Raw genomic sequence first — 12,500 nt, 5'->3', positions numbered from 1 at the left:
ACAGGACAGACTCACAGTGACTCACAATAGTAGGACACTTACAGTGACTCACCATAACAGGACAGACTCACAGTGACTCACCATAACAGGACAGACTCACCATAACAGAACAGACTCACAGTGACTCACCATAACAGAACAGACTCACAGTGACTCACAATAGTAGGACACTTACAGTGACTCACCATAACAGGACAGACTCACAGTGACTCACAATAGTAGGACACTTACAGTGACTCACCATAACAGGACAGACTCACAGTGACTCACCATAACAGGACAGACTCACAGTGACTCACCATAACAGAACAGACTCACAGTGACTCACCATAACAGAACAGACTCACAGTGACTCACAATAGTAGGACACTCACAGTGACTCACCATAACAGGACAGACTCACAGTGACTCACCATAACAGGACAGACTCACAGTGACTCACCATAACAGAACAGACTCACAGTGACTCACCATAACAGGACAGACTCACAGTGACTCACAATAGTAGGACACTTACAGTGACTCACCATAACAGGACAGACTCACAGTGACTCACCATAACAGAACAGACTCACAGTGACTCACCATAACAGGACAGACTCACAGTGACTCACCATAACAGAACAGACTCACAGTGACTCACCATAACAGAACAGACTCACAGTGACTCATCATAACAGGACAGACTCACAGTGACTCACCGTGACCGTGGCTTGCAGGACTCGTTGGTGGCCGCTCCACCAGGTGATGGCGGGCGGGGGTCGAGCTCCCACCACCACACACTCCACCAAGTACTCACGTTCAGCCCTCAGCGCCACTGACTCAGGCCGCTGGATCTCTACACTCAGGGGCGGCACTGGTAAGGGGGAGAGTCAGGGGTGAGTCAGTGAATCAGGGCGCTAGGTCTCTACACTCAGGGGCGGCACTGGTAAGGGGGAGAGTCAGGGGTGAGTCAGTGAGTCAGAATGGAGGATTTTTTGGCAGGTAATTTAATATAACCTAACCTAACCTAACCTAACCTAACCTAATCTAAACCTTCACGTCCATATGGTCTTGGTATTTACACCTGACCTGTGTCTCGGCAGGTTACCTAATACTCAGGTTCGTTCATAAAAAAAATGATGTTCCAGTAGAATAATAACAACAAATATGCCTGAGTCTTATTGGTTACTACGTGCCATGGAGCGACGCCAGACCAGCCAATGAACTGTCACATAAAGACTGTGCTTGAGTCTTATTGGTTAAAGTGTCAGCTAATGAACGGTCAATATAAACACTCGGCTTGAATCTTACTGGTTAATAATGTGTCATAGAGCGACGGTGAATCAGAACAACGACATAAACAATAATCAACTAGAATCATCAGCAAATTGAGTGATCTTCCTCCCAGCTGGTGAACGTAAATTGTGCTCATCAACTGTACATAAGCCTATTAAACCCGAAGCATGGTTGTAAAGTGACCAGTGACACTATTTCTACCCCAGAACTTACGGACGAGGGTGGAATAAAAACACTATGATGATGCCTTTCAGAATATTCTTAAGAAGTAAAATAGTTAAGAATACCCCAGCTGTTAATGGAGTCAAGTAGTTATTATTATTATTATTATTATTAGTAGTAGTAGTAGTTGTAGTAGTAGTAGTAGTAGTAGTAGTTGTAGTAGTAGTATTGTGTGATGTGATAGTAGAATAGTAAGCACAAGGAATTATTTAATATGTGTTCTTATAACGTGTGAGAATGGTGAGTAAATATAACAACCTCTGGTAACAACTGACAGTAATGTTAACACCTGAGGCTCACCAGACCACCACTCACCTGTCCACTTGGGAGATAAAACACACACACACACACACACACACACACACACACACACACACACACACACACACACTGAAGGCCTCCCGAGTATTGACCACGGATAGTAAACACTCAGTTACTCCTCGGGTCAATGACGTCTACTGAAGGCTAACTAGATTGAGTTAGCTCGTCTATCATGCCTGGTTTAACATGATACGTGAAACATTATATCACCTACAGTGGATAAAGCCATATATCATGCAGTAATATGGTGCTAGGTGATTGTTTATTATTATTGTTTATTGTTATTGTTTACACACACACGAGAGAGACGCCCGGAGTAAATAGACCGCAAAATAAATGGAAATCACAGAGCCTAATTGAGAAGCTTAAAAAGACCCCGGATGTGAGGAAGATTACAGTGTCTCTCTCTCTCTCTCTCTCTCTCTCTCTCTCTCTCTCTCTCTCTCTCTCTCTCTCTCTCTCTCTCTCTCTCTCTCTCACCAGAAGGGGAGAGGAGGCAGGGGCTCTATACTCCCCACTATCACAGGATGGGGAGCTTGACGGCGCCTCCCCCTCACACCCCAGGGAGTGTTTGTTGGACACCTTCACCTCAACAACTGTGGAGGATCACCGTGTCCTCCTCAGCTTGGTCCTGCCCTCACAACGTTCTCCTCCGGGACCTCTAAAGTAACACTACACTGCCGCAGTAAGTCCTCGCCTCACCCTCCCTGTGTACTGTACCCGTCCTGTGTACTGTACCCGTCCTGTGTACTGTACCCGCCCTGTGTACTGTACCCGCCCTGTGTACTGTACCCGCCCTGTGTACTGTACCCGCCCTGTGTACTGTACCACGCCCTGTGTACTGTACCGCCCTGTGCTGTACCCGCCCTGTGTCACTGTACCCGCCCTGTGTACTATACCCGCCTGTGTACTGTACCCGCCCTGTGTGCTGTACCCGCCCCTGTGTACTGTACCCGCCCTGTGTACTGTACCCGCCCTGTGTACCAGCCCACCCGTCCTGTGTACTGTACCCGCCCCACACCAATACTGTGCCCGCCCTGTGTGCCACCCTGTGTACTGTACCCACGCCTGTGTGCTGTACCCGCCCTGTGTGCTGTACCCGCCCTGTGCTATGCCCGCCTGTGTGCTGTACCCGTCCTGTGTACCAACACCCGCCCTGTGTACTGTACCCGTCATGTACTATACCCGCCCTGTGTGCACTGTACCCGCCTGTACTGTATCCGTCCTGTGTACTGTACCCACGCCTGTGTGCTGTACCCGCCCATGTACTGTACCCGCCTGTGTACTGTACCCGCCCTGTACTGTACCCACCCTGTGTACTGTACCCGTCCTGTGTACTGTACCCGCCCTGTGTACTGTACCCGCCCTGTGTACTGTACCCGCCCTGTGTACTGTACCCGCCCTGTGTACTGTACCCGCCCTGTGTACTGTACCCGCCCTGTGTACTGTACCCGCCCTGTGTACTGTACCCGCCCTGTGTACTGTACCCGCCCTGTGTACTGTACCCGCCCTGTGTACAGTACCCGTCCTGTGTACAGTACTTCTCACTCTCTGTACTCATATTTTTTGCATGAGTTTCGTGATTCTGATTCTGAAAATTTTGTGACAGGAGTATCAGAATGACTCACAGTTCATGTCAATGGTGAGGCTGAGTGTGGTGGGCTGTGTGAGGTTGTTGTTGGAGGCCTCACACGTCAACAGCAGGTTGAGGTGGCTGCGACTGAGGGGCCCCAGAGTAAGCGTATTGAACGGCTCTCCTCCGAAAGCTGGCTGTGTTGTGGTGGGCCCCGGTCCGAGCGTTGTCACCGTCACTGCACCAAGGGTTTCACTCGTGGCTTCTAAAACATCTGATTCCATGTGAGTGTCCAGCAGGCGAGAGTCTCCGTACCACACCACCGACGGTCGGGGACTGCCTGTAGCGGAACGTGCAGTGCATGATGTTAAAATTAGATTATTATGTGTTTTGTCTTAAAGTTGCTTATGTATTATGGTCTACAAGTTGGTGGAAAATATCGCTAAAATATACTTCATAGAGAGGGTGAATATGGCTGTAGAGTTGCCGTAGGTGTTTTGGCTGTGATAAAGAAATACACAAGAAACAGTAACACGAGAGGAACATTAAGGAAGTAAAGGGATGTAGTGACAGTGATAAACGATAGATAATGATGAAGTAAATTATGTTTGTAAAAAATATCTTTGTCCTAAATAAACTTATTTATAAAAAAAAATCAACTACATTAATTTCAGACATTTTTTTCCTTAATTTGACATTCAGAGGAAAACATTAGTAACAAGTAATTAAAGATTGGTGTTATAAAAATATTCTCTACTGTGAATTTTCCACTGGTGAGGGAGGAGGAGGAAGGAGGAGATGAGGTCCATAACAGAGAGCGGTGGACCAGTGTGGGTTTCAGAAAAGTCAATTACTGTGGTGTCTGTTGCTGCTCCTGACACCCTCACGTAGCCACCCTCACGTAGCCACCCTCACGTAGACACCCTCACGTAGACACCCTCACGTAGCCCCCCCTCACGTAGACACCCTCACGTCAGACACCCCTCAGACGTAGCAGCCACCCTCACGTAGACCCACCTCACACCCTCATGTAGACACCCTCACGTAGACGTAGCCTCACCACCCTCACACGTAGCACCCTCACGTAGACACCCTCACGTATCACGCAGTAGACACCTCACAGTACCCCTCACGTAGACACCCTCATGTAGACACCCTCCATAACACCCTCGACACCCTCACGTATCCACCCTCACGTAGCCACCCTCACGTAAACAGTCACCCTCAGTGACACCCCACGTAGCACGTAGCCCTCACGTAGCCACCCTCACGTAGAACATTTCCACCCTCACGTAACCCTCCCCCTCACGTAGACACCCTCATGTCCTCCCACCCTACGTATCACCCTCACGAAACGTAGACACCCTCACGTGCCACCCCTCCGTAGACACCTCAATGTGAACCCTCTCCGTGCACCCTCACGTAGACACCCTCACGTGTCCAGACACCCTCACATAGCCACCCTCGCATAGCACCCTCACGTAGCCACCTCACCACCTCACGCGTCAGACACCCCCACGTAGATACCCTCACGTAGACACCCTCCACCCTCACATACGTAGCACCCTCAGTCAGACACCCTCACGTAGCCACACCCTCCACGTAGACACCTCACGTAGACACCCTCCGTAGTAGCCACCCTCACGTAGACACCCTCACGTGAACACCCTCACAGTAGCACACCCTCACGTAGACACCCTCACGTAGCCACCTCCACGTGAGACCCCTCACGTAGACAGGACCAAGGCCTCGTGTACTACCCTCAATAATGAGATGAAGTGTGTGCTGGGTATAGACTTCTGTTCCATCATCTCCTCAGGTTTCTGGCCAACAACCTAAGCTGATTATGTTGGGATTATCCTCTGAATATTCACGGTCTTGCACACACACACACACACACACACACACACACACACACACACACACACACACACACACACACACACACACACACACACACACACACACACACACACACACACAGGTGAGGTTAGGGGTTTGGCTACGTTAGGTTAGGTCTGGTCAGGTTAGGTCAGGTTTGGTTAAGTTATAGGTTAGGTTTGTTAGGTTAGGTTAATAGGTTAGCTTAGGCAATATAACGATATAACAAGACGTATAACATTCATAGATATATTAAAATAGTATCACTTAATATTATATCAAATATATAACACATAACACGGATATATTAACGATATTTATTAATGACACAAAGACGATAACAAAACACAAGACTCGGACACTAGACCACACCTTCAGTATTTTTACCCGAAGGAGGGCGTCAAAGTTTATATGACTCTCACGAACATTTATATAAAAAAAACTTAGCGAGGACAACTTTTACCCCGAACTTGTGTTAACAGGACCAGAGGGACAGATCCAGAATGGCTGTCAATGGGAAAGGTTGGAACATTTTGAGAATAATTATTTCTCAGTGATGATTATAAAGTGAAAAATGTTATAATGTTGTGTAATGTTGATGTTTGAGAAGGTGGTGGATATAGCTGATGTTTACTTGATTGTGATGGTTATAGTTATCAATGTTTTTAATAGACTGTCTTCTCTAATAGACTCTCTCTCCACTAATTGACTATCTCACTGAGGGAAAAAGGTCAACAGAAAGGTCAAATGAGAGATGCTGACCTTTTATGGTGTACACTGATATATGGTGTAAACTATCATGTGATTGTTTAGTGAAATAACAGTGATATGAAGTAGTGATTGTGAGGTACTTGAAGGGGGTGAATGGTGTGTGACGTTTCCTCTTATTTATGGCATTCGTGATTGAGTCAGTGAGAGAGAGAGAGAGAGAGAGAGAGAGAGAGAGAGAGAGAGAGCTTTTTATCATAATGTATTTTGATTAAAGGGAAGAGTCTTAGTGGGAGGTGTACAGGGAGACTACCTGAAGGAGTTACTCTTTTAAGTCTTTCATATTGACGTGAGACTCCAGGTGTATTTGAGAAGTAAGAGATGGAGATAAAGAGACTAAGGTTTTGGTGAGAAGTGAGAGATGAATGTTGGGAGACTCGGGTGTATCAACAGTGAGAGATAAAGATGTAGAGACTAGTAGAGACAGATAGTTCAACACCACCCTATACGTTTGGAGACTCAGTAAAGTTAGGAATGGAGTCTTCAGCAGCGTGTATGGTCAAATGGTGTTGAGAGTCGCACGAATGACGAGGAATTGACGTGGTATTGGCACGTGGAGGGCGGGCGGGTGGGTGGGCGGGAGGGAGGGAAGGGCAGGTAAAGAAAGACTAATGACGATGTATTGTAGCTTAAAACTAGGTTAGGTTAGGTTAGGTTAGGTTAGGTTAGTTTATATGTAAGGGATTCTTTGTAGCATACTAATCATGTAACAGGTAGACAGGTAAGACGTACCACCATGGGCGACACAGGTGAGTTGGATGACGTCACCCTCCAGGTAAGGTCCAACCACGCTACTGACTGAGCCCCTGTTGCTGTACACCTCACCCACCACCACACTCACCCGCTCCTCAGGCATTGTGTCACCCACCACTACACTCACTCGCTCTGGGGGAACTGTGGGGGAAAAAAAGGTGAAGTTAGTGTGTGTGTGTGAACAGTACATAAGTCTACATAAAGTTACATCTGTTTCTTTAATCATTATACAGGTAGGGCTTCACTTCCCCCCTTACATAATGGTTCGGATATTTGTCAATAGTCTGCCTAATAAGATATGATTTGCTCTTACAAGTTAACCACAAGACGCTCAGATGGTTGGTATAAACCTTGACATTTTCGGCCATTTGACTTCTACTGTACAAAGTTAATGGTAAATAAGAAAATAGATATAATTATATACTGTAATAATAGTTTTCTGTACTTCACGTCTGTATTTTGAATTTTTTTATCTTTCAGCACACAAGAGTCTTTATTGTGTATTTATGTGTTTTTTAACATAATCAACTTACGGCGACAAACGCTTAAATAATGGACAATATTCTGTTTAGGAGAACTTGTTTTGCCTGTATGACCAGAATTATCTCCTAACCAGTTTGACCACTCACTAATTAATCCTGTTAAGGGTGACTTTACCTTATACTCCCTGACATAATTTTGTCGGGAATTTTCTTATCATGTAGTTAGTGAATTTGTCGGATAGGCTAAAGAATAATATTGTGAATAATGAAGGAAGGTTTGTGTTGTGACCTGTATTACCTGACTGTATCACTGTAATTGACTTTAAGACTGTAACCTTATACCCGTAATTAATTATAAAAATATCTATACACATATCATACAGGAAATCTTAACATTATAATCAAACGAGTAATTATTTCACGTTATTCAGTTTATATGACTTAATTTAAGCATTTTTCTCGCGTGATGTGTTGGGAACGAGGTACAATTGTGGTCACTGAGTTGGTTGTTACGTCTCATAAGTTGTGTTGGTTCGACCCCAGGAGCCAGTACACCTGCCAACATTAGAGAGAGAGAGAGAGAGACCTACCAACAACAGTGAGGTTGACTCTGGTCGTCTTGGTGGGGTGATTCCTGAAGTCTACACGACAGGTATAGAGGCCGTGGTCGTGGAGGGTGAGGGCGGACACTCTCAGTACTGCCTGCGACGACAACACCTCCAGGAGAGCTCTCTGGCCCAGCTGGTTTTCGTCCCACCACCGGCTCTCTGCTTCCGATCGTTCATCTAACCTGCCAACACAAGATTAGGGATGTCAGGGCACTACCAACACTATCATCCGGCCCTACCACCACTCTTCCACCCCTGACATCAATGCTACATGTATCTCACCTGTAGATGGGTGTAGTGAGGGGGACCTACCTGTAGATGGGTGTAGTGAGGGGGACCTACCTGTAGATGGGTGTAGTGAGGGGGACCTACCTGTAGATGGGTGTAGTGAAGGGGACCTACCTGTAGATGGGTGTAGTGAGGGGACCCACCCAGATGGGTGTGTGGGTAGGGGACCTACCTGTAGATGGGTGTAGTGAGGGGGACCTACCTGTAGATGGGTGTAGTGAGGGGGACCTACCTGTAGATGGGTGTAGTGAGGGGGACCTACCTGTAGATGGGTGTAGTGAGGGGGACCTACCTGTAGATGGGTGTAGTGAGGGGGACCTACCTGTAGATGGGTGTAGTGAGGGGCTCTTTAAACCACAGCAGGAGGTAGATGGCGTCGTGAGGGGGATGAGACACGTCACAGGGCAGTGCCGCCGACTCCCCCTCCACCCCCGTCACTGACACTACCGGTACTGTCGGGGAGACACACTGTCGTTAATGGCGGGTTATTATGAGTGCAAAGTCCTTACCATCACCACTACTACTGTTGACACACCAAATTAAGATGTTTACTAGTCACAACATCCTGTGTGTGTGTGTGTGTGTGTGTGTGTGTGTGTGTGTGTGTGTGTGTGTGTGTGTGTGTGTGTGTGTGTGTGTGTGTGTGTGTGTGTGTGTGTGTGTGTGTGTGTGTGTGTGTGTGTCTATACAGGAATGCCACGAGCAACATCTTATTACCCGTGCACATTTCATTCATTCACACAAATCGGCTTCCATGGTTGATCCTCTTTCGTAACCTAACCTAACCTAACCAAACAACACTACGACTATTCCTGGGTCTCTGGTAAGTTACTCGCTCTGCTTCTGCTTTCATTCTTTATCACATTTTTTTATTTTCCTATTTATCTTCATCTTTATATATTAATTTTTCATATTCTTTCTTTATTTCTTTTTTTCTTTCTTTCTTCCACGATCTAAGTCTGAGTTTTACTTTTTTTAATCAGTGTTCTCCTTTTCATTTGCTCTCTCTCTCTCTCTCTCTCTCTCTCTCTCTCTCTCTCTCTCTCTCTCATTATATGATTTACTTTCTTTATGTAATCTCTGACCAACATAAGTATTGTCTTTGTGGTTTATTTACATCAGTGTGGTTGTGGGTGATGTTGTATATGAACAGTTGTGATGTTTATGGAGAGTGACCGATGTTTTACTGTGTTTAGTGAATCGTTAATAATATATCATTTACCGAAAACATTTGCAGTATTTTCCATATATTTTTTTTTTCTAAGTTAGTAGATGTCAAAAGCCAATTCATATGCTTAAATCATCGTTCTCAAAGAGTTAAACCATCGTCCTCAAAGGGTTAAACCATCGTCCTCAAAGGGTTAAACCATCGTTCTCTAAGGGTTAAACCATCGTCCTCAAAAGGTAAAATCATCGTCTTCAAAGGGTTCGTCCTCAAAGGGTTAAACCATCGTCCTCAAAGGTTAAACCATCGTCCTCAAAGGGTTAAACCATCGTCCTCAAAGAGTTAAACCATCGTCCTCAAAGGGTTAAATCCATCGTCCTCAAAGGTTAAACCATCGTCCTCAAAGGGTTAAATCATCGTCCTCAAAGGGTTAAACCATCGTCCTCAAAGAGTTAAACCATCGTCCTCAAAGGGTTAAATCATCATCCAGGACTTACAATATACAACTGTGACACGTGAAACAAGGGAACAATTAAAAAAAGGTCAATTCTTCAGAAGACAGGTACCTATAATCACACCTTCATCACACCTTCATCACACCTTCGTATCGCACCTTCATCACACCTTCATCACACCTTCGTATCACACCATCATCACACCTTCATCGCACCTTCATCACCTTCGTATCCACACATCATCCCTTCATCACACCTTCATCAACCTTCATCCACCTTCGTATCGCACCTTCATCACACCATCATCACACCTTTATCACACACCATCATCACCTTCATCACACCTTCGTATCGCACCTTCATCACACCTTCATCACACCTTCATCACACCCTATCACACCTTCATCACACCTTCGTATCACACCCTCATCACCTTCATCACACCCTCATCACACCTTCGTATCACACCTTCATCCACCTTCACACCTTCATCACACCTTCATCACCATTATCCTTCATATACCTTCATCTCCCATCATCACACCTTCAATCAACCTTCATCACACCTTCATCACACCTTCATCACACCTTCATCACCTTATTCATCACACCTTCATCACCCTTGTATCACACCTTCATCACCTTCATCACACCTTCATATCACACCTTCATCACACCTTCATCACACCTTCATCACACCTGAGCTGCTGAAGATGATGAACCAGAAGAGACACCGACCAGCGATAAGCCCCGAGGAGAGAGAGATGAGCTGTCACGAGGAATTATCTTACTTAGGGGAGAAATGTTTGGAAAAATTGTGTAGTAACTGGAACCGAGTTTCCTATTTGTAAGTTTTATGAGGGTTTTCTTTGTAGGCCTATGGCAGGTGTGAGAGGCCTATGGAAGTTAAAGTTAGGCCTATGTGAGGTATAAGAGGCCTATGGGAGGTACTAAGGGCCTATGGCAGGTAGGAGAGGCCTATGGAAGGTAAGGAAAACCTATGTAAGGTAAGAGAGGCCTATATGAGGTAAAAAAAGCCTATATGAAATAAAAGGCCTATGGGAAGTATCAGAGGTGAGATGACTTCACTAACATAACTTTTCTTTGTATTTATACAGCGTCTGGTGGTGTGGCCTCAGACTCCACATGGGTTTAATTGGCGACCTCAGACCTCACATGGGTTTAATTGGCGACCTCAGACCTCACATGGCTTTAATTGTGACCTCAGACCTCCATGGGTTTAATTGGCGACCTCAAACCTCACATGGGTTTAATTGGCGACCTCAGACCTCACATGGGTTTAATGGCGACCTCAGACCTCCATGGGTTTAATTGGCGACCTCAGACCTCACATGGGTTTAATTGGCGACCTCAGACCTCCATGGGTTTAATTGGCGACCTCAGACCTCACATGGCTTTATTGGCGACTCAGACCTCACATGGGTTTAATTGGCGACCTCAGACCTCACATGGGTTTAATTAGCGACCTTAGACCTCACATGGCTTTAATGTACTCAGACCTCACATGGGTTTAATTGGCGACCTCAGAGACCCCACATGGGTTTAATCAGAGGCTGGAGTCAATTTACGCCTGTCATTTATTATTGAATTAATGGATGTGAAAGATAAATGTAATTTGTGGCGGCTCAAATAAATATAAACACAGATCACATACCTTCGTGTTTTAGGACATAAACCACACTCAATAAACCACAACAGGAAGATAAATGTCTGAAGAGAATTTATCTATAATGAATGGTTTATAACGTTACATCATACATCATTCATTATACATAGTCATCATACATTTACCTTTAGTATACACTGAACACCTGAGTAAATGTTGGTTAAGCAGCTGTACTCAGGTAGGCTCAGGGTGAAGGTATATGCAGCGTTGATGACCGTGTGGGGGCAGTTAGTCGTTATGGCGCCTTCATACACTTAGCAAGATTAACTAGAGGGATAATGAGGGGGAGAGAAAGATGGGAGAGAGAGAAGAAAAGAATATTGTTAGATAAAGAGGGAAAGAGAGAGGTTGAGAGATAATGAGGGAGTGAGAGACAGAGATAGAGACAGTTACAAAGAGACAGACAGGGAGGTGTGCACATTAAACTACCAAAGTCTCCCTTACTAATGGGTTTCACACCATCATTTACAGTAATCTATATGTATTGTTTCATTACTCTAAGTTAATTAGTATTGTCGCTCGTCAGTATTTACTTTAATAAGGTAAAATTTTGGGCTTTGGTAGTATGATGATGTGTGTGTGTGTGTGTGTGTGTGTGTGTGTGTGTGTGTGTGTGTGTGTGTGTATTCATTTTATAAAGTAATCTACACAGTTTGTCATATCAGGGAAAAATTATATATATTGTAAACTATGTAAAACACACACAACACACACACACACACACACACGCACACACACACACACACACACACACACACACACACACACACACACACACACACACACACACACACACACACACACACACACACACACACACACACACACACACACACACACACACACACACACACACACACACACACACACACACACACACACACACACACACACACACACACACACACACACACACACACACACACACACACACACACACACACACACACACACACACACACACACACACACACACGCACACACTGACAAAAGACCAACAAACTCTCAGATATTACAAC

At 45.3% G+C, this 12,500-nt stretch overlaps 1 protein-coding gene across 1 annotated transcript in view; it reads right to left on the bottom strand.

Moving 5' to 3' along the window:
* The window catches only part of LOC121855271 (nephrin-like), a 46,652-nt gene that overhangs the window by 9,919 nt on the left and 24,233 nt on the right, over positions 1-12,500 (bottom strand). The window contains exons 2-6 of the mRNA XM_042350156.1: positions 8,497-8,626; positions 7,869-8,068; positions 6,776-6,937; positions 3,450-3,734; positions 702-856 (exon numbers count right to left, since the gene is read on the bottom strand). Of these exons, the coding sequence (XP_042206090.1) occupies positions 702-856; positions 3,450-3,734; positions 6,776-6,937; positions 7,869-8,068; positions 8,497-8,626 (932 nt within the window). The remainder of the gene's footprint in view (positions 1-701; positions 857-3,449; positions 3,735-6,775; positions 6,938-7,868; positions 8,069-8,496; positions 8,627-12,500) is intronic.

This window comes from Homarus americanus, unplaced genomic scaffold (assembly GCF_018991925.1).
Source record: "Homarus americanus isolate GMGI-L3 unplaced genomic scaffold, GMGI_Hamer_2.0 scaffold42405, whole genome shotgun sequence".
Classification (NCBI taxonomy): Eukaryota; Metazoa; Arthropoda; class Malacostraca; order Decapoda; family Nephropidae; genus Homarus; species Homarus americanus.
Note: the sequence above shows the minus strand (reverse complement) of the source record. Positions and strands in the feature narration are given on the sequence as shown.